The sequence below is a fragment of the Sinocyclocheilus anshuiensis genome, unplaced genomic scaffold (genome assembly GCF_001515605.1).
Source record: "Sinocyclocheilus anshuiensis isolate Anshui unplaced genomic scaffold, SAMN03320099.WGS_v1.1 scaffold1360, whole genome shotgun sequence".
Lineage (NCBI taxonomy): Eukaryota > Metazoa > Chordata > Actinopteri > Cypriniformes > Cyprinidae > Sinocyclocheilus > Sinocyclocheilus anshuiensis.
Genome location: NW_015546110.1, coordinates 117,223 through 140,517, shown reverse-complemented (window position 1 = coordinate 140,517; position 23,295 = coordinate 117,223). Strand labels below are relative to the sequence as shown.

The 23,295-nt window shown below is 35.1% G+C and overlaps 2 protein-coding genes across 2 annotated transcripts in view; one reads left to right on the top strand and one right to left on the bottom strand.

Moving 5' to 3' along the window:
- The window catches only part of LOC107700644 (antigen WC1.1-like), an 18,939-nt gene extending 2,211 nt beyond the window's left edge, over nucleotides 1-16,728 (bottom strand). The window contains exons 1-13 of the mRNA XM_016502377.1: nucleotides 16,641-16,728; nucleotides 14,009-14,062; nucleotides 12,945-13,205; nucleotides 12,282-12,557; nucleotides 8,576-8,887; nucleotides 7,023-7,334; nucleotides 5,510-5,569; nucleotides 5,124-5,258; nucleotides 4,786-4,902; nucleotides 4,570-4,689; nucleotides 2,658-2,732; nucleotides 1,858-1,941; nucleotides 1,618-1,743 (exon numbers count right to left, since the gene is read on the bottom strand). Coding sequence (XP_016357863.1) covers nucleotides 1,618-1,743; nucleotides 1,858-1,941; nucleotides 2,658-2,732; nucleotides 4,570-4,689; nucleotides 4,786-4,902; nucleotides 5,124-5,258; nucleotides 5,510-5,569; nucleotides 7,023-7,334; nucleotides 8,576-8,887; nucleotides 12,282-12,557; nucleotides 12,945-13,205; nucleotides 14,009-14,062; nucleotides 16,641-16,692 — 1,984 coding nt within the window. The 5' untranslated portion in view covers nucleotides 16,693-16,728. The remainder of the gene's footprint in view (nucleotides 1-1,617; nucleotides 1,744-1,857; nucleotides 1,942-2,657; nucleotides 2,733-4,569; nucleotides 4,690-4,785; nucleotides 4,903-5,123; nucleotides 5,259-5,509; nucleotides 5,570-7,022; nucleotides 7,335-8,575; nucleotides 8,888-12,281; nucleotides 12,558-12,944; nucleotides 13,206-14,008; nucleotides 14,063-16,640) is intronic.
- Nucleotides 16,729-19,414: 2,686 nt separating this feature from the next.
- LOC107700650 (G1/S-specific cyclin-E2-like) overlaps nucleotides 19,415-23,295 on the top strand; it is a 19,564-nt gene continuing 15,683 nt past the window's right edge. The window contains exons 1-5 of the mRNA XM_016502384.1: nucleotides 19,415-19,461; nucleotides 20,049-20,125; nucleotides 20,407-20,470; nucleotides 20,584-20,628; nucleotides 21,222-21,322. Of these exons, the coding sequence (XP_016357870.1) occupies nucleotides 20,112-20,125; nucleotides 20,407-20,470; nucleotides 20,584-20,628; nucleotides 21,222-21,322 (224 nt within the window). The 5' untranslated portion in view covers nucleotides 19,415-19,461; nucleotides 20,049-20,111. The remainder of the gene's footprint in view (nucleotides 19,462-20,048; nucleotides 20,126-20,406; nucleotides 20,471-20,583; nucleotides 20,629-21,221; nucleotides 21,323-23,295) is intronic.

Here is a 23,295-nt window from a genome sequence, read left to right as displayed (position 1 = left end):
CAACATCTCCCGGTTGTTACTTGTGAATTCAGTTCACTGGAGACTCGCACTAAACGGATCATTTGAATCAGTGAGTTGTCGACTCGAGAATAACTGCAGTCGGTTCATTCTAATTCGTGAATGAATCGTTTGGTGCGATTTGCGAACCGATTTTAAAAGGTTCATTGAAAAGAATCAGTTCGTTCTTGAATCAGACACCGCTTCTGCGTGTCGGAGCACGTGATATATTATAAGGAGTAAAGATATGTTTTATGAAATGTAGTGAAGTAAAAAGTACGATCTTATGCTTTGGAATTTAGTGAAGTAAAAGTAAAAGTTACTCAAAATAAAACTACTCCAGTAAAGTACTGATACTTGAAAAATTTACTTAAGTACAGTAACGAAGTAAAACTACTCCGTTATGTCCACCACTGTCAAAATACAACTTAACCACTGATTTCTAGTTGTGTCCTCTTTTGGAAGGCCAAACAAAGTAGTTTCGCTTTCACAACGAATCACACAGTGCCTTCACTAAATGGCGGCAGCAGCAACAATACTACAGCGAGAATAAAAGTTACTTTCTTTGCGTGAACATTTGGGCGGCGTTATGCAAATCTTCCCACATAGTGACGTAGACATGTGGGGGCGTGTTAGAACGAGCCGTTTTAGGTAGGCGTGGTTAACTCTTAACTTTTATAAAGAATATCTCTTTGGATTTGAGACTTTAGTCTTTGCAACTTTACAGATCTTCTTTATGCACCAAGAGCTTGTAACACTCCAAAGAGAAAGGAGAACTTGAAATCGCATCATATGACCCCTTTAAGAATAAAGATTCAGAGATATTTATACTTTATAAAGAGTTGTGTTTTGGGGGATTCTGACACTTCTGTCTGTTTCAATTCAGTGTCAGGATCCAGATATTCATGCTCCATGTTTTTTGTGAGGTTCTTCATCCACGTTTCATGTGCTTGTGTGTTATTTAGCACATTTGTTTTCACTGGCTACATGTTCTTGTATTCTCATGTCTGGAGTGAGTGCATGGCTCCTATCATGTTTATGTGCCTTGTGCAGTACATGTCTTGACCCTGCCTTCTTGTTATCACATTAGTTTAATTTGCCCCAACTGCCTTCCCTTGTTAGCCTCCTCACTTCCTTCCCTATGTATTCTCCCTGTGTGCATTGCTGTGCCAAATCATCTTCTATTGTTCCCAGTCTTGTGCTTTCCATGTCCCATTCAGCTTTGCCCTGCCTTTTACTCTAGGGTAGTTTTAGTTTTTTAGTTTAGTTTTTGAATTTTTAAACTAAAGTCCCTCTAACTCTGCACCTGAGTCTTCACCATTCCTCACACCAAACCTATAGTACTGCGTGTGGTTAATTAGTATTACTCAGTAATTGTTTGTCTAATTACACATAACAAGGACACCTTAAAATAAACTGTAACCAGAAAGTCATGCAGTTCTGGAATGACGATTACAGTTATGAATCAAAACACAAAAATGTTTATTATGACGTTGCTTAGTGTCAAAATGTCCAGCTACGGATGTTTGGACCTATACAACAGCACTCTTGCTCGTATGATATTGCTTAATTATTTTCATTCTTTTTTAAAGAGAATGAAAAGCTTGGGACGTTTAATACCTGTGGTTTGTAGACGGTCTCTGTCTTCCCCTGTATTTTCATAGCATTCAGCAGACTCCTGTGCATTTGTGCCTGTGTTTTCGTAGCATTCTCCGGACGAGGTGCAGGATGACTCAAACGAGTCCACTGTGTGAGAGGTGATGACAATACTCATTGTAGCCTAATCAAAGACTATTATATGTAATTTAATCATATTAAAGACCTCTCTTCAGTCAATGGTTTGTTATAAACAGTTCTCACCACTTGTAGCAGACCCACGCATCTGCTGTGCATTATGATCAGAGATTTGCTGGTATCCTCCCACTGTGACCTTTGCTGGGACAGCTGAGAGCAAACCGTGTTTACAATCTTTTTCAACTGCTTACATTTTCAAAACTTTGCCTCTTTTTTTTCAAAGCTTTACACACAAATCCAAGAATTGCACACACAAAATGCAAAATGCTTCACATCTCTTGCAAAATGAAGCACTGCATTCAAAATATCACAAACACATCTCAAAAGCAAACACCTTTGCCATAATATTAATTCCTGTTAGATTTGTGTGTGATACATAGAGAATTGTGTGTTGTGTTTTGCAAAAAGTGTTTTTTTGAAAACTAAGTCAAAGGCTGAGAATTAGTGTATGGTTTTGCAGATCTGGTGTGTGGTTCTGGTGTTTGAGTGTCAGCTTTCAGAAATTGTGTGACAAGTAAAGATTTTGTTGAAAGAAACTAAATACATTCGGATGATCTGTTATCTGCCTATGCCAGTTTGTTAAGATTATTTATCCACAATGTTATACTTTAACATGAATCGATTATTTTAGCACTCGAGTCAACTCCTGTGCTCAAACCCTTCCGTTATGGACAGGACAAATATGTTTACCTATAGCACATAAGGCTTATGAATTAAAATAATTAGTGACCTTATGAAATGACATTTTGATGAAAGAGTTTTTCGAATGTACATAGAGTCGATTGAATTTTGATTTCATGTTGATGTTATATTGGATAATAGAAATAAAATTGAAATAAAACAATGTGAAACCTTTTCATTCTTACCTTCCTCCGTCACACTGTTCAGGTTTGTGACCTTCACAGCAGGCCTTTTACCATCTGCACTGTATCGCATTGAGTCTAGAGGAGAAAGAAGAGAGCAGTCTCCTTACAGTACTGCTTACGTGTTTTCAGTTTTATCTCATGTCATCTACAGACAAATCAAATCTAGTATGGATTTTACAACACTTATTGTTCTGACATGCAGTAGGTGAGACCGGGGATGGGATTGTAACAAATTTTGCTTTAACCTCTGTAAATTATTGAATGTTGCAATATTTAGGTCTATTTTAAGTTATTCATCTGTGCACACAATATTTTTTTTAAACCATGCATGCGCCCTTGAAATCTTTAATCAAAGACATCACCATGGGCTATTATGATAATATTATATGATGGACATTATGACTTTGAGATTTGTAATGCTTTGTTATATTAATTCTGTTCTTATTGACACTAAATAACGTTAGTTAAATTTAATTAAGAAATATTTGGTATACATAGAAATTTACATAAGCCAAGATTTGAAACCATTTTAGAAGTAGTGCACTTTTAGTGTTAACTATTGTGTAATGTTAATATACAGTATAATATGTTATCTTATTTCAGCGTTACTGCTGAATAAACAGCTGGCAGACACAGACTAACCTTAGACGATCATGCATTTTCCCAGCTAACCCTAAACTAACTTTTCTGAACTGAATAGTAAAAAAAACTGCTTCTGTTTCTCTGGCTCCTGGTGTCTTCACTGGTGACTGAAATCTCATTATTTGTGAACTGATCAATCAAATTGTACTATATATTTTACTAATCAAATTGTAAGTTTCAGAACCAAGCTGCCAAAATGACTCATTTTCTGCTTCTGGGTTTTTATCACATAATTCTTCAACGCAAGAGTGCCTGTTGTCCCATTTGGGCAGCTGTAACAGTAAAAACGGAAAAGCAGTTTTCAAAAGAGTTGTAAGACTTATTTAATATGCAAAGATGTTACCCAGTCATAGCAGTTGGCATTTGCATTGAAGTTTTAAAAGTGACCCATGCACTCATTTCAGTGTTCAATTCAGAGGGCTAAATTTAGAGTAGAAAACGGCCATTTTCTGATGTAAAAATCCTAATGATAATATAAGCGCATCATAACAACAGTCCCAAACATTATGAAAGAAAAAGTCCATGACCCCTTTAATAACTATATTTATAAAGTGCATTATTCTTAAAAACTATGTTTATTATGAACATTTTATAAGATCTTTGCATCATGTGAGGCTTGTCTCATTTTCATTTTAAATAAAACAAATTTTTTTTAATTTTTTTTTTACAGTCGTTTGCACCGTGCTCCTTTGTCACCTACCTAATATTTTATTTTGGTGCGTCAATCTATTAGATTACTTAGTATATAAACCATGATGTCTTTTTTTAGCGATTTACTTTACATGTCCTATCGGTGATCAATGTAAAATAAAACGCTAAAAAGAAGACTATTTTGTGAGTGCGGACCAAGGTTTTATATAAATACATTTTTTGAATGCTTTTTACTGGCCAATGATGATTCTGAAATCACTGATGATCCACTGAATCATTCTGTATCCTGTTCTTTTCAATGCCTGTTTTTTGACATTTATCAATATATAAATTACATGGTGAGCTAAAAGAAAAATGTATATGGTTGAGAAAAGACCATATATTTTTTTTTTGAAAAAATTGTTTTGCCTTTTCATATCATGTCTGTTGTGAAAGGGCCTTTACACCAGTAAAAATATGCATTACTTTATGTAATTAGTTACTTTTTTTAGTGAGTAACACAATTTGCTTTTGAAAGTGACTTTCCTAACACTGCTAGCAATTTTATCCCCGTACCTACAACCATCCCGGCTCTCTCCTGCTTTCTCAGTATTGTCCTTAACACTTAACAATGACTAACTTTGAAAAGTGGATAAAGGAAAAGCCGTTTCTGGACTGATGTCATGTTGCTCATAGTCTGTGTCATACGATCCACTCTCAATGCTACTCTGAGCCCAGATACGCTGAGGAGATACGGGAACTACAAGGGCACAGAGAAAACAATTCACAAATACAGAAAACAAACGTAGAGCATCTGTCATCCGCGTAACATCAGCACAGAGTAAAACACACTCACCCTCAGCATCGCTGCTGTTGTTTGTGACTTTGACGAGATGCACAGAATCTCTGTAGTGGTTTTCCTCTGCTTCGGCCGGGGCCTGCAGGTTCATGTATCTCTTCTGGGCCACAGCAGCTAACAACAACGAGGGGAAACACACAACTGGCTCAGTTGTAAATTTCAATGGTATTTCTTATTTTTTTATTTATTCATTTTGCTGTTGATTATGGCCATGCTCTTGACAGGGTTTGTGAGATTCATCTAAATCAATGTATTGATGGGTCCACAAGATTTTCTGCCAACAGTTCATTGAAAGAGTTGTGCGTTGAGGTGTTGGGCCGTAGGTTTGCACCCACCTTTCTTCTTTTTATTATGATGACACAAGAGGATATTTGTGATAACTGCAATCAAAAGAATGAAACCAAGAACAAAACATCCCAGTTGCTCTGAAGTCGGGAAGAATCCAGGTGGTTTGTCCATTGTCATAGTCACTGGATGAGAGAAAGAGCCCCAGACATGATGAAAGAGTGATGCTTTGCCTTAAATTACACACCATTCGCATAAAATGTTATCTAATTTTCAAGTTAACTTTTGTTTTTCTTCAAATGTATTTTTTTTCTCTGCACAGCCTAACTGTGATTGTAGTAGATTGCCTTTACGATCTATTAAATTAGGGGAACTTTACAAATATTGCTTTTGAATCAGCTTCAGCTTTAGGATTGTTAGAAAGGCTCAGGATCACCTGTGGTTGCTCTTGCTGAGGTTGGTTGTGGACTGGTGGGAACAGGCAGACCAAGAGAATCTGGAAAAGAAGAAATGTTTATCTTAAAGCTGTTTTACACAGGGTTTCTCTGAAATACCTCTGTGCTGCTCCAAACTCGCTTTAGAGTCTAGTGTTAAAGGCAGCTTTGTGGCTGCTTCGCTTCCGTGTAAACGGGCAGCCTTACATTTTGCAGTTATCGTAACATACAGTGCTGTGCAAAAGTCTTAGGCCACTGGTATTTTCACCAGCTAAAAATGGTTTTAAGTCAGTTATTTCTATCTTTTCCTGTAGTGTGTCAGTAGGAAATATCAGTTTACATTTCCAAACATTCATTTTGCCATTAATTGTAATAATCCAGCGAGATTTTTGTTTGCTCCACACAGAGATCTGATCTGATCATCATCAGTCTGTCTGGAGTGACATGAAGAAACAGAAGAAACTGAGACCGACTCAATCCAGAAGAACTGTGGCAACGTCTCCAACCTGCAAAGCTACCTGAAAAACGATGCACACGTGCACCTAAAGCTGCTTTAAACACATAGGTTGCTCACACCAAATGTTGATTTAATTTAGTTAATAGAAGTTAATTGATAAAGAAAATCTATTTTTGACAGCATCCTCATTTTACAGCATTTTTACACAAGTGCTTAAAACATTGAACAGTTCTGTAGCTTTGCAGGAAGTTTTCTTGAAGCGTCTTTGAGATACAGTTCTTCTGGATTGAGTCTGTCTCAGTTTCTTCTGTTTCTTCATGTAATCCCAGACAGACTGATGATGATCAGATCAGATTTCTGTGTGGAGCAAACAAAAATCTCACTGGATTATTACAATTAATGGCAAAATGAATGTTTGGAAATGTAAACTGATATTTCCTACTGACACACTACAGCAAAAGATAGAAATAACTGACTTAAAACACTTTTTAGCTAGTGAAAATATTAGTGGCCTAAGACTTTTGCACAGCACTTTTATATGTAATTATATGAGTTAAAATTGCTATATTTTAATATATATAAATGCAAATTGTATGGATACAATGCAGTGGCAGCACTGATGAACAATGTGTTTTTTTTTTTCAATATTGTTTTATATTAGTTTTATAACAACAACAATGAACAAACAACACACCAAAAAACGAAATAAAAAAAACAAACAAAGGCCAGACGACATTACAAATGGCATAAGTGAATGGCATTAGATTTGAGAGCTCCAACAAGAGGGAAAAACTGTGAAACATGAGTGGATAAAGCTTCAGGAGGCTCTAAATATAGTTTATGAGCTGTATGGACTACTTTTTTGAGAGTTGTTTTTTTTATTTTTTTTGCCTTTTTTGAAGCTTGACAGACATGGTCACTATGATAAGGGCTGCGTGAAAATTTTTAGATATTATTTTAGTGTTTCACAGAAGAAAATGAGAGAATTCTCGTAAACTATTGCTTTAGCTATTAAAATTTTATGTGTGACATTCAAAAACACAAAACATGTTACTTACTATTGCAAATCAGCCCAGCTGCTTTGGTTTCCTTGTACAAATGCAGGATATTAATGTATTCAGAGCACTGCCACAGGTCTGTGCTATTCTTCGGACAGTAAAAATACCAGCGTGATCCATTGTTACGCTCAAAGAATGGGTCAAAGGCCGTGAACTGTTTGACCTCTCCACAGTTCAGCATATTACAGGCCATTTTAGCTTCTTCCTTCTGCCAGGACATGTCATACACTGTCCCCCAGCTACCATTGCGATGGACCTCCACTCTCCCAGAGCATCGGTCCAGACCTCCTGTCAGTCGCAGAACCTTGTATTCTTCATTAAAATGAGAGAAGACGTGTGAACAAACACATGCAATGAGAAACCAAATCACAAAATCAATTTAACACACTCAGTATCACCCTTAACACAGACCAGTTTGATCTGTTTGGTTGGCTTTAACACAACTTTTTGATCATAACAGCTTTTGTTATTCTGCAGTTGGGATCGAGCAACAAGTTTTGAAGAGGAAATAATACTTTTTTTTTTTTGCTAAAATGTACAAGGCTGCCCAACTAAGAGTGGCATCAAAAATCTATGAAAGATGTTTTAGATGTTAATGCTGCCTTTGACATTATATACCATGACATTGTCAGATAATGCAGACACTGAAGAGTGTGCACCCAAATGCACATACTTTATTGAAGATGAACAGGTGAGTAACAATTTAATAAGACTGCAACATTTAGCTTTGTGATAATGGAGGATATCTTTGCAGAACAGTCCAATTTGAGAACAAACACACACTGGGAGCACAACGAGGAGAACAACCAAGAGAATCAACAATGAAGAATCAATGATTGAAAATACAGGTAAGTACTTTACAGTAGAAGAGTCTGAACAATTCTAGTTTAAGATTGAACTGGGAAACGTGCTGGTAAAAAGGAGCCTGGGATATTATTTGTGACCCTGGTGCACTAAAGCAGTCATAAGTAGCATAGGTATATTTGTAGCAATAGCCAACAATACATTGTATGGGTCAAAATTATCCATTTTTCTTTTATGCCAAAAATCATTAGGATATTAAGTAAAGGTCATGCTCCATGAAGATATTTTGTAAATTTCCTACTGTAAATATATCAAAACTTAATTTTTGATTAGTAATATGCATTGCTAAGAACTTAATTTGGACAACTTTAAAGGCAATTTTCTCAATATTTTGATTTTATTTCATCCTCAGATTCCAGATTCTCAAATAGTTGTATCTCAGCCAAATATTGTCCTATCCTAACAACGGAAAGCTTATTTATTCAGCTTTCAGATTATGTATAAAACTCAATTTAAAAAAATTGGCCCTTATGACTGGTTTTGTGGTCCAGGGTCACATTTTATTATAGTTTTAAATATTATGGCATGACTTTCAATTAACCTCTTAGTTAAACTTAGGAGTGAGAGAAATTATATCAGATCTGTGTTCAAAGAGAAATTATTGGCTGAAATACGGCTGCATCTGTAGTGATGTCTCTAATTAACATAATTTGAGATGTCACTTATAACTCACACATATCGTCACATACCTGAGCAAACCACACCTGCGTCCTCCTTATGTCCACAGTCGTGTCCATTCGTAATCACCGGACATTCCCATAAGCTCCTCTCTTTTCCAGTGCAGTTGAGCTCATCCATGTGTATGGGGCCTTTGCCCTGGCCGTACGGCTCACCCTGCCCGCTGACAGACACAGCGTACCCGCAGCCCAGCTGTGCACACACCACATGTGCATCGTCCATATCCCATCCATCATCACACACTGTGCCCCAGGAGTCCCTCCACACCTCCACACGGCCCCCGCAGCGATGACCGCCCCCCACCAACCGAACGGTAGCATTGCCTGAAGAAACAGATGCGACATTCAATCATTTAGACAATATTTTGTCTAAATTTTATTGACACACTATTTTCCTATTTAATACTGTAAAGATGCTTTGACACAATCTGTATTGTTAAAAGCGCTATGTAAATAAAGGTGACTTGACTTGACAATAAAGATAATATTTACATGTTAAAGACATATAGAAACCTTCACATATAAACAAAAACCATGTTTATAATACTGCAATTACTAGAATGTTTGTGAAGTTACATTTAGTCATTAAGCAGAAGCTTTTATCCAAAGCGACTTACAAATGTGGGCAATAGAAGCAAACCAACAAAAGAGCAATAATATGCAAGTGCTATGACAAGTCTCGGTTAGCCTAATGCAGTACATGTAACAAGGTGTTTTATATTTAATATACATGAATATATACATATGAAAAGAAACAAACTGGGAATGCTAGTGTTAGAGGGTCTTTTTTATAATAAATAAAAAGAAAGGATAGACTAGTGTTAGAGGCCTTTTTTGTTTGTTTTAAACAAGCAGTTAGAAAATGAATAGAGAGTGCAAGTGTTAGAGGGTCAAATAAAGGTGGAACAGTTGTGTTTTTAGTCGATTCTTGAAGATGGCTAAGGACTCAGCTGCTTGGATTGAGTTGCAGGACCGGGCAGCTTTAGCAATGTGGTCTGAGAAAGTCAGCTGATCATCAATCATAACTCCAAGGTTTCTGGTTGTTTTTGAAGGAGTTATGGTTGGTGCCTAACTGGATGGTGAAATTGTGATGAAACGGTGGGTTTGATGGAACCACAAGCAGTTCTGTCTTGGCAAGGTTGAGTTGAAGGTGATGGTCCTTCATCCAGCAAGAAATGTCTGTTAGACAAGCTGAGATGCGAGCAGCTATCGTCAGATCATCAGGATGGAATGAGAGGTAGAGTTGAGTGTCATCAGCATAGCAGTGATATGAAAAGCCATGTTTCTGAATGACAGAACCTAGTGATGCCATGTAGACTGAGAAGAGAAGTGGTCCAAGAACTGAGCCCTGAGGCACCCCAGTAGCTAGATGTTGCGACTTGGACACCTCACCGTTTTAAAAGTAGAAATGTGCAGCTTGTATTGTTGTTAAAGTGCACTAATAATTTTTCCATACAAAAATGTTTGCTATTTGAAATGACATTGTCTAATTATTTAGTTTCAAGCTGGGACTACTTTCCTAGGAACTTCTTATGTATTATCAGCTTAATTTCTGTAAGTGGCGTTTATGTTAACAGCCCTTGAGTATGTTGCGTGAAGTTAAAGGTATAGTTTACCCCAAATTCAGTCATCATTTACTCACCCTCAAGTTGTGCCAAACCTGAACATAAAAGAAGATATGTTAAAGAATGTAGGTCACCAAACACCTGCTGGTCCCCCTTCCATAGCATGGGGAAAAATACTATGTCTAGTCGGTGAGGACCAGAACTACTGTAGTTTCACTACATACATTCTTCAAAAGATCTTCTTTTGTGTTCAGCAGAACAAATCAATTCAAACAGGTTTGGATTAACTTGAGGGTGAGTAAATGATGACAGACTATTAATTTTTGGGTTAACTATCCCGTTAGAGGGTTTTTCAGCTTGAAAAATTGAAGCAGAAAAATTGCATGTCATTTTGCACAGACATTTTATCACATAAGTTTCACATGCATAATGTGTAAGTTGTATTAAGATTTCAAAATAGTGTGTATTTTAACAGCATATCCAGGTGCAGTGTTGTGTCCCATATGGTAAACCATACCATGTGTGACCAAAATATATTTTAAATATATGCCTAAAATATGTTGCAAATAGTGAAGCTTAATGAAATATATATATAAAAAAATAAAAAATAAAACACAGAAAAACAAAGCCAAACAGGTGAGGTTAACCATTCCTATAAAAATTACTCTTTACTTAATTGAAGATGTCTTTATATTCTTTTTATATATCAATCATTTTTCACAGTCCATTTTGAAAGCACTTTTTTTCCATCTTTAGATTATATGTAAATTCCTCCATTACCAGGATTTCTTCAATAATCCCAAACCATTGTTTACTATTCAAAGTGGTATCTTTCAGCCAATTCCTCATTATAGTCTATTTTCAAGCCACAAGAAGAATCTTACATAAATATTGGTCACTTCTGGGTACTATGCCCTTAATATTCCCCATAAGTAGAAACAAAGGGGTTCTAGGTATTTTATATCCAAACACTTCAGACATAACTACATGGACATCATCCCAAAAAGAGTGAATTTTCTCACAACTCCACTGTCTCCAGCAAGCCTGCTGTCTGGACACTTGTTTGCTTTTGATTTTGATATTTGTGAGCTTGTGGTACTTTGGTGTACTATCCACATGTCGTACCATTTTGTTTCTGGTATTTCAGTCTTTAATTCTTTATCCCATTTTAATTTTATATATAATGTGGAGGAGGGACACTAATGTAGTTAATAATTGAGTTATTAGACACACACACAGAGAGAGAGAGAGAAAGAGATTAAGCATGTGTTTGTGCATCTCAGAGTTCGGCAGCAGCGTCTCTACTAATAGCGAAACTGTTCATGAAGTTCATCTGCTTCAAGAACAGCGCCATTATTACTAGTGAGAAATGTCATGTAGATTTTACTTTGCTAAACTATATTACACATAAAATCATGAGCGCCGTTATTACCTCGCTAGTGAGAAATGTCATGTATTGTACTTTATTAGTGTATACTTATTATACCCCCATATACCAAAACATATTCCAAAATGTATTTTAGGGGCAAAAAAAAAAAAAAAAGTCCAATCTTACAGTAGCCTAGGCTAAATGCAAATTATATATAGTTTTTTTCTTTAACATTGTAAAGTATGTTCTTTGCTGAATTTTATTCAAATGTGTTATATGTTCATACGTGTTATAGACAACAAATTATATTTTTCTTTAAATGTGACATACATTAATGTATTTTCTTGGATTAAAATATATAGCATAAAATATATTTAAATGTGTTTGTTTTTTTAAATATACTTATATGTTTAACATATATTTTTTAAATATACTAAAAATTGTCCATAAATATATTGGTATGAAAATAAATTTATGCAAATATATTTTGGAGCATTTATTTTGTATATTTTGAGATACATTTAAAAAATATTTTAAAAAATACATTTTAAATTGATTTTTTTTTTTATACAAGTCCTTTACTGTAAAAAAAAAAAGAATTTTTTCGTTTGTTTTTCACAATTTGAGGTACACATGGAAATTATTTTCTATGATAACTGACATCATGTCACAGATGCTGCCAACACAACTTAACTTATACTGAACCCAGAACATTTCTTGAAATAAATATACTGTCACTGATTTCATAACTATAACATGATAATGGAAAAATGTACCGACTTACCACATTTAACTTCAGACAGGACTGAGCAATTGGAGTTAATAACCTCACTACAGTTCTTCAACTGATTGTTGTAATAAACACAGTTTGTGAAACAGGTCGTGTTCAATTCCGCTCTGCTCTGATTGAGACTGTAGACCTCTACATAGCCAAGCTCACGGCATACCTCACGGGACACATCGTGGACAGTGTCTTCAGTCAGAGACACAGAAGATTTCGGGTCTGGGGATTTGATAGTCCAGGAACATGGACTAGATAATTGAGCCACAAAGGGAGAACCTGCGAGTAAAAGAAGATAATCAGAGTTTCAAACACAATAATTTAATAAGATGCATTCTCTTCAATAAATAAATAAATATTTTTTTTAAATAAATAAATATATATATTTTTTTTAAAGTTACAACATTATAAATGTAGTTCTTCTTTGAAATATCAGCTATGCATCTCATTTATCATCATTATTTTTAATTTATTTATTTACAACATTATAAATGTAGCCTAGTTCTTCTTTGAAATTTCCGCTATTATGCATCTCATTCATCATCATTATTTTTATTTTATTAATTTATTTAAACTACATTTCAAACAGAAGCAAATACAGTTTCATGCAAGGCATTCCAGCCTACAGACATTACATGTCACATTTCACATCCCACCGGTTCTTACCGCAAATGACCTCAGAGAGCATCCTGCAGTGGCTTCTCACAGTCTGACTGCAGTTGCTTAGCTCAGAGTCACGGTAAAGGCAGCCTGTGAGACAGGTACTGTTGAATTCTGCATCATATTCCCTTAATTTATACACATCACCACATCCCAGAGACAGACAGATCTGAGAGGAGAGACGGTTAATATCTTCCACGGCTATAACTGAAGAGGTGCTGAGGGTCCAGGAGCACGAGCCAGATCCCTGATCTGCTTGTGACACAACTGAGAATACAAGACAATGTAAACTTTACTTTTTCAATGCATGCTGCTGGTCTGTTAACTAATCTTTGGTGTCTATAATTCCCGCAAAGAAAAAATTGCCTTTGTAATACTTGATCAAAATGTAATAACTTAGCTCTGTCTTTGCTACTTTTCTATTGACTCTAAGAATGCAAACACTAACTGGATAATGTTAACCAACCCAAACGTTTTTTTAGCATTTGAGCTTGCAGTTGAGTGATATCCAATTAATCCCCAATGCATCAAATTAAAATACCCTGCTTCTGAAATACATCACATTATAGAAGCATCAAGTATGTGAATGGCATTTCACATTGAGTGAAAATCTCTCCAAAATACATCTAACGTAAGATATAAAACGGATATTAAGTGCACAAACATATTGAACCCAGTTAAAGCAATACAGCACAATGCTGCCTTTTGAACACATAACAAACCACATAGTAATGGTGTTCAGATAGTAACAATAGCATGGAGCTCAACATAATCTGACATCTCACACTCAGCCTGTTTGATGTGCCACCTGTTTCAGTGCAACAAAGAGAAGAACACTGGAAGTGAGCAAATGTGCACAGGTTGAACAACGAGTGTGTCGCCGCAACATCCTGTCAAACTATTCAAAAGGGTTACAAATTATGTGCAATATTCTTGACAATGCTCTAAATCTTTGCATCGCAACATTCAGAAGTCAACAGAGTAAAAAAAGAGTAATGCACATGTAAACTACTAAAAGAAAAAAAAAGCCATCAATATGACATACAATATTAGGAAAGCAAATAACTCACGTTTAACATTGACCCTGACCTCCGGAGGCTCAGTAGAGATGAGACTGTCGTATCCTGAAAAAAAAGGCAAGAAGCAAAGTCTTGATCAACCTTTGCCTCTATATCACATAGCTGGAATAATATTTTCACCAGACTAATGAGAAAGTGAGTATTTAATGAAAAATCACATGGTTTTGTTGCACCGTGTTCCAGTAACTGCCAGATCATTGATTTTCTATAAAACACAAGTGCAGCTGACAGCTCAGTGTTTCTGCTAAAGTTTTATCCTGTGCGTCAACCAAAAGACTTAAACTAAACTACATTACATGACAACTGAATGGTTAATTACATAAGGCTTACATACATCTTACAGAATCTGCAACATTAAAATAATTTTAACAAAATAAGGGGGATCATAAAAATTGTTTGTTGTTTTTTAGTACTGCCTTGAATAAGATATTTCACATAGCACGTTTATAAGACAAAATAATTTCTGAATTTACAAAAATTTAATTTTTTTTGTAACCAGTTTAACAGTTAATCTGCTCTTGATTCGTAGTGCTGTGTGTCATTATGTGGAAGATCTTTGACTGTTTTTTTTTTTTTTTTATTGTTATTTGTTTTGTCTTCTGAGAAGCTTTAAGTATCATATGTGGCTTCTAAATGGCAGCCCTAAATGAAAACAATATAATATTTAAAAAAAGAAATATTCATATCTTCATCCTGTTCAAAATTTTACAACCCCGGCTCTTACTGCATCACGCTGTTTGCTTGAGAATCAGCGAATGTTTGCACTTTTTGTATCAAATCTGTGTTTGATTCTCTCATTTGTCCAAACAAGAGACTCATGAACAAATAGCACAAAAACAAAAAGTTGTGGACTATCCAGGGGACAACACACTGCATTACTAGTGTAGTGTAAGTGTATGTAAAGAACAAGGCAATTTTTTATAAATTCAGTTCTTATTTTGTCTTGTGTAACATATTGTATTTAAGCAAATTTTATGGGAAAAAGCTTATGCATGTTGTGAATTAATTTAATAAACTTAGACTTTCCTGTTAACCTTTCATCATCATCAGACCTACATGGTCGAACGTGTGGCTTTGCCAAGTGTGTTTATAGGCTGTGGTTAGGCAGTCATTTATCATATTAAATTTAAAAAAAAAAAAATTTTGTTTAAATGCATTACTATACAATAAAATCTAGTTCTTTAAGGATTTTTCTTTATACATCTCCTTATTTATTCCTTTCATTTTCTATTTTTGACAAGAAGGTATCTGCAACCTTTGTATATCAATGGGCTGGTCTGTGCTCAAATGTTAAAGGGATAGTTCACCTAAAATAATAATTCTATTATCAATCTATTATCATTTACCTATTCAAATTGTCTTACTCTACAACCAATTGATATTTTTTAAATTTGTCATAATTTTCATGTTTCCTTTATTTTTCACAGACATGAAAATGAAAAAGACTGACATGGGTTTTAAAGCAATTGTTATCCCTCCAGACGTCTTAAAACACACATATGTAGATCAAGGAAATCTTTTTTTTTCAGGGGGCCCCAAACTCCCAAAAGGACTTAGTTATCGGACCTTGGTATTTCTAAAACCCTGCATATGGCCATGGTTTTAATAGATAATAATAATAATACGAATAATAATAATAACAAACTTTATTTTCTATAGCACCTTTAAAAGTTTATTTTCACCTTTATTTACATAGTGCTTTTAACAATACAGATGGTGTCAAAGCAACTGTACAGCATTAAATAGGAAAATAGTGTGTCAATGCAAAAGGACAACAGTAAACGCTCAATTTTCAGTTAAAAGTAAATCTCAAAGCGCATTGCAAGAATAAGATAAAACAAAAGAGAAATACGAACATATAAAAGAAATGCATTCATCAAAAAGAAGTGAATTCAAATACACAATACAAATAGAATAAAACAAACAGAAATGATAAACAGTATAGAATAAAACAATCACAAAATAATGGAATAAATCTACCCTAAAACAAGTACGTTTAAGGGAAGATTTAAAAACACAAAGAGATTTCACTCGCCTGTTTTAGAGCTAATGAAGAGAAAGCCCTATCACAATACATATTAAATGAGTTTTATTTGTTTATAACACTGTTTGATTATTTATTACTTTTTTCTGTTTTGAAAGATAATGTTTTTATTTTCAATTTAGCAATGACACATTACCTTAATATAAAATTACAATAAAGACATCTAAAATTGTACAAAAGACTTTAAATACATGCTTTTTTTTTCCATTAAAAAAAATCCTGAAAAGACACTAGCAGTTTTTCACAGATCATTATGCAGAACAATCATTTTCAGCTGTGATATTAATAAGAAATTTTAGAGAACCAAACCAACATATTATAACGATTTCTTACTAGCTGCTGATAATGGATATTTACCATAACAAGACAAATATAATTTTGTAAACATAAAATAGTTATTTAAAACTGCAGTGATGTTTAACAATATTACAGTTTGTGGCTGCTTTTGATTAAATAAATGCAGCCTTTGTGAACATAATCTTCTTCTTTCAGAATTATTGAAAATCCTTACTGATCCCAAACATTTCAATGATAGATAGATAGATAGATAGATAGATAGGTAGATAGATAGATAGATACCTTGTATTAAAGCAACAGTTTGGATGATGGTTATGATCTTTAAGGTCTCCATTCTCCATGAGTTGGATGAGGGTTGTGTTCAGTAGTACTGCTGCTTTCACTCTGAATCACAGAGAGGAAGTAACACTTCTTATATAGTCTTATATATTTTTTAAAGGGAATAATGATCTTTAAAAAAGCATCATATGACCCCTTTAAACCACACATTCCATGTAATCCATTACATTTTTTTGTTTTAATCATTTAATCATTTAATCATTTATAATTTTAAACAAAATAAGATTGGATGTACTCAGGACAGCATCAATTTTCCTAATCGTCCGCAAAAGTTTTCCGTCAAAATTATTAATAATTTAATAGCTTTGTGTAACTGGCCTGGATGCGAGACGAGAATATATAAAAATTCTGTGAATGAAAACATCCTGCAAAGGTTTAAATCTGAAAGTGCACCGTGTATAAAGTTATTGTCTCTCAAAAGAAAGAGTCGACTGTGAATCATTGAAACGAGTCGTTTTTAAAACTAATCCCAAGCCGTTTCATGTTGATGTCAACATGAAACATTAGCATATCGCCGCCCACTTGTTGATCTTTTCGGGTTGGTCTGAATGAAAATGCAAATTCATTCTTTGCCACTAGGTGCTGCTTCTGGAGCGGTAAAATAGCGGTTTCCCCGGTAATGCTGTAAACAAAGCAGCACTGCGCTCACAAACGCTGCTTTATCAGGCATTACAGGCAAGATGAAATGAAAATGAGACCAATCACTGCAGATTAGCGTCACGCAAAGGAGGGGTTTGGAAAGATGAATTGTTGAGCGAATCCTTTGGGAGTCCTTGAGCATGTAAGGTAAAAATAAATGCATATTATAAGACAATAAAAGTGTTTTTTGACCTTGCATGCATGTCAACCTGTTATTGGGGAATCCCAAAACCAAAATATGAACCTTTCATAACCAGGGGCACTTTAAGAAAAATATGTTATGTTTATATATTAAATATATTTTTATATGATATAAAAATATAAGAATATGTATATACATGTAAATATTTTCAAGATATAAACTGTATGTGTGTGTGTGTATTTATCATAGACGGTATTTATGTACATACATAATAAATATATACAGTACACAGAAATATATTATGTAAACAAAAACTTATTTTGGATGCGATTAATCATTTGACAGCACTAAAAATAAAACTAAAGTATTGCGTGTCAAGCACCCAGTGCATTTAGCTCCACACACGTGTGTTTACATTCTCACGAGGCGCACATGGCAGCACAAGAGCTCCTCCCATTGGTCAGTTCGATTCTGAGCTCCAGGAAATGCATTAGAAACGCGGAGGAAATCCTAATATGAAAGAAACGTTAACAAAAATGTAGGTTTAAAGTACGTTCAAAGAATAACAGATGCATATTATCTTCATTTTTCTCAGTCCGAGTGATAAAAAACAGCGGTTTGGGCGTAAAACATATCATGGCTGGAAATCGAAAGTCTAAACTTTTCTTTCAAATGGATGTTTCAAATATTGAAGCTAAATATTCATAGATATTTAATTATAGCTATGAATATGCAAATAAGGAAACAAGTTGTTTTTAAAACGAATCCCAAGCCGTTTCATGTTGATGTCAACATGAAACATTAGCATATCGCCGCCCACTTGTTGATCTTTTCGGGTTGGTCTGAATGAAAATGCAAATTCATTCTTTGCCACTAGGTGCTGCTTCTGGAGCGGTAAAATAGCGGTTTCCCCGGTAATGCTGTAAACAAAGCAGCACTGCGCTCACAAACGCTGCTTTATCAGGCATTACAGGCAAGATGAAATGAAAATGAGACCAATCACTGCAGATTAGCGTCACGCAAAGGAGGGGTTTGGAAAGATGAATTGTTGAGCGAATCCTTTGGGAGTCCTTGAGCATGTAAGGTAAAAATAAATGCATATTATAAGACAATAAAAGTGTTTTTTGACCTTGCATGCATGTCAACCTGTTATTGGGGAATCCCAAAACCAAAATATGAACCTTTCATAACCAGGGGCACTTTAAGAAAAATATGTTATGTTTATATATTAAATATATTTTTATATGATATAAAAATATAAGAATATGTATATACATGTAAATATTTTCAAGATATAAACTGTATGTGTGTGTGTGTATTTATCATAGACGGTATTTATGTACATACATAATAAATATATACAGTACACAGAAATATATTATGTAAACAAAAACTTATTTTGGATGCGATTAATCATTTGACAGCACTAAAAATAAAACTAAAGTATTGCGTGTCAAGCACCCAGTGCATTTAGCTCCACACACGTGTGTTTACATTCTCACGAGGCGCACATGGCAGCACAAGAGCTCCTCCCATTGGTCAGTTCGATTCTGAGCTCCAGGAAATGCATTAGAAACGCGGAGGAAATCCTAATATGAAAGAAACGTTAACAAAAATGTAGGTTTAAAGTACGTTCAAAGAATAACAGATGCATATTATCTTCATTTTTCTCAGTCCGAGTGATAAAAAACAGCGGTTTGGGCGTAAAACATATCATGGCTGGAAATCGAAAGTCTAAACTTTTCTTTCAAATGGATGTTTCAAATATTGAAGCTAAATATTCATAGATATTTAATTATAGCTATGAATATGCAAATAAGCGACGTGTTTTTGTTCCTATGAAAAAAACGGCCTAAAATAACAAATGTAGTCAAACAGGAAAAGTGGAGCACAGAAGTGCGCGAGGATCACACGCACGAGCGCATGCGCGCGCGCTCACGAGCCTTGGCGCCGGCGCGAGACTCAGAAAACCAACTTGCTCCGGTAGGAAGTGCAATGTCGCTTTTACAGACTCGTTATGTTTATTTAAATATATAATGCATGTGTTTTGTTGTCGTGCAGCAGCTGTCGAATACACCGACTTTAGTACTTATTTTTTATTTATATAATTGCACTTAGAATTGCACGCTAGCTTTGTTTAGTTCTAACATTAATTTAATTTACTGTTAGCTTTACATAATATTTAGCTAAATTATGTCTTGTATGGGCAATGCTAACAGGCTAAAGTATTGAATTGGGAAATAACCTCACATAAAATATGAACATGACTTTGCTATTCAGAATTATAAACTTATGTGTCATGCATTTATAATGCATTAAATGTTTACTAAATTCGCGCGTCCCATGCAGACAGAGAGTAATTTATCGCGCAGCAGTATTGATAGATAAACACATCAAACTGGTTTTAAATGTGCATGGTTAATTAGTAAAGTGACTATATTTGACTTTAGACCTGAGCGTAATGCAAGTTATTTTTGTTGTCAAACACTGGCGGTGCATTTGCTGTATTGTTTTCCCGGAAACTGTTTTATCATGAACTCAAATAATGCAGCATAATATTTCCATGATAGGCCATCTGCTTCTGAAGAAGGCAAAATACATAAGAACTTAAATCTTACTTGCATACGAAGATAATGGCCAGAAGAAGGTAAGAACAGTGTTATTACTGTGATTTTAGTGTAATTACAGTTGTGTTGGCTGTCATAGCAGACTTCCATTGCCTTTTACTGTTTTTATACTGGGATCATAATATTTCTATATACAAGAGACACAAGCATAACCCTGACACAAACCATTCATATTACCAGTTTTGACTGAAATGACCAGTGGCTATTTCCCGTAATATTGGTAATTTCAGGTTTTATCATGCTTGTGGGAACATTTGGTAGCATAACCTGACCAATTTTCTTCTCTCCCTGTGTCTTTTAGTGGATGCCGGCAAGCTAGATCTGTGAATGGAAACACACAAAAGATAGCAAGAGTAAAGAAAGAGGTAAGTACAGTATATGCTTGTTTATTTTGTATTTGGTCAGTGTGTATGTGGTACTGTTTGTGCATGTACGTCAGTCAGTTGTAATGTTGGATTTTTGTTTGTTTGTTTTGCAGTGCAACAAGAGGAGAAAATCGATAAAAAAGTTTAACGACTCTCAGGTATTTCATATAAATAAAATACATATACAGTGGCCCCAAAAAGCATTTGAAAATGTAAGTCACAATTAAAAAGGTCCGAATGCCATTGCATTAGATACAAAACAATAAGCAAGTGTCATCTGCAGACAAAATGCAACAGGAACATTTCTTAGAAATAATTTCACTTTTCTGAGAATGGTGTTTCTGTGATTTTTAGTGGATGTATTACGTTAGTTCTCCTCAAGTCGTAGCAGAGCAACCACAGATGTAGATCATCACAATAACATACAGTTTCAACATTCTTCATTTTCAACATTATGTCTATTTTATCATTTCAGAATTAACAAACTGTGACGAGAGGGACGGGGCCTCGCTCCCTCTCGTCACACAAACATTTTGCTTGACAGGTGCTTATTTCTTCAGACACAACTTTTGTATCTAATGCAATGACATTCAGACTTATTTACGTGCAAATTACAGTTATTGTTGAGACACTGTAGGTAGTCTGCAGGTAAGATCAGTGATGTTATGTATACATTGTGCATTTGTGTAATGTGTAGTACATGGTTTCATCGTTATATTTTGATATTTATGTAAATGTGTTGTCTGTTCAGAATGTAAGGAGGCAGATTGATCTGAGCAGCGTGAATGAAGTTGTGTCTGACTCGTCTGATCAAACTCCAGATGCACAGCCATCTCCACTCCCAACACTCAGGTGTGTTCCTGTAGTGAAATTATATTGTGACCACATTGTGTGAAATTCATCACAGAACTGCAAATTGACAGAGAGGCAGAAGTAGCATTATGTGGCATCTTACGCACAGAAGGCACTGGCACATGCCGCTATATATATGTGAAACAGCCGATTTTCAGTCAAATTTTGTGACACCTCTAGGAGTGACTGACACATGAGTTTAATTATTTGACATTAATAGAGAAATGCCTGATAAAATTATCTAGGAAATTTGTAGGACATAAAGAAAGAAGTAAAAAGGACAACCTAAACACCCTAATTTAGTCATATTTTTTAATAACTGTCATTTGATATATATATTAGGGGTGCTCCGATCAGGATTTTGAGGCCGTTCATCGATTGCCGATCACAGAAAGCAGTATCTGCCGATACGATCACCGATACAATCTTTTAAAGCCTTCTTTTTATCATTTATAACTATATATAGTGATACTCCAATCAGGATTTTTAGACATTTATTCAGGCCTGAATTTCATTTTTGAAAATGGGGGGAATTCCCCTCTTAGGTGTCTCTTGTGAGAGAAGCAGCTTTCACACAGGAGTCCGCTACTGATCCGTGGCTATTTACCACAAACACAACATTTATCCATTATTTTGATTTCAGATCTAAACATTGTCACTGAAAGTGCTTTTCCAGCATTTCAATTCTTTTTTTACACAGTACAGTAATACAATCTTTAACAGACATGTTTAAACACAATAAATATAAGCAACACGTTATTCATTGCTTTTTACTTTTGCATTTAATTCTAGATTTATACAGGGCTTAATTTGTGCCGGAACAAGCCGGATCCTGATGCAAGATAACTAGCTAGTAAGTGCCAGTGTCATGTTATGTTAACATTCCATGTGTTAGCTAACATTTGCAAATGTACACCATCACTATCCACCATGGAAAAACTCAGAAGTGATCTTAAAGTTCGTAAAAAAATGGCTGGTAAAAATTTACTACTGAGGAGGAGTGTTTCTGTGGGCAGTATCTTCATCTGTCCTTGACTTGGCAGACACACCTTTTAAGCACCTATTAAGTTGTTCATGGGAGGCGGGAGCTGACCTGGTTTTCTAATCAGGAAAATACAATAAAGCGAAACTGGGATGATTTCTGCTGAAAACATGTTACCATCTCAACAGCAGGGCTTAATTTGTGCGGGAACATGCCGGATCCTGATCCGGCACCTCATTTGACAGATCCCCTCCTCAGGCGACAATGAAAGACGTTTGTGTTTTGTTTTTTTCAGATGTTTACATTTAGTTAAGACAAAACCGACTGTGCTTACGAGGATAATCGCCAGGACGGCCATTTTGACGTCATTTTTTGTGTTTATTTGGCTGCGTAAGCACAACAAGCTGCGAAAAATAACTCATTTTGGTACTCACGAGGCGATATGTGCGCTATGGATGTGACTGTGAGCGCATAGTAAACCCCCTTTGGAGCATGCGAGTATCGAATGGCTTAAACTTAAAAAGATGTGCAAATGATACAGTTTTGTGACAATACGCTGTTTTCAAATGACTGATTTAATCTGATAGTATGTGTGGATTTATTTACTCATCTAACCTACATGCTCTATTGAATATGTTTGCATGAATTTCCCTCATTATAAACTCGAAAGCAGATTAAACATAATTCTATTATACAGAGATTTAAGGGAAAAAATCCATGACTTTTCCAGGCCTGGAAATGGCTGTTTTAAAATTTCATGACTTTTCAATTTTTTTCATGACCGTAAGAAGATGCACGCTGTTAATCACGTAAGCTGGTCCTCCATTGCGTGAATGCTCCGTTACCTCTCCCTCCTCTAATCATGCCGGATCCGTCACCCTACTTTTTTCCGGGACCTCGCAATTTACAAATTAAGCACTGGATTTATATATTAAGTTGCTCAAGCAAGTGGCAAAACATTTACATCTATTATTGCCTTGTTTATCTAAAA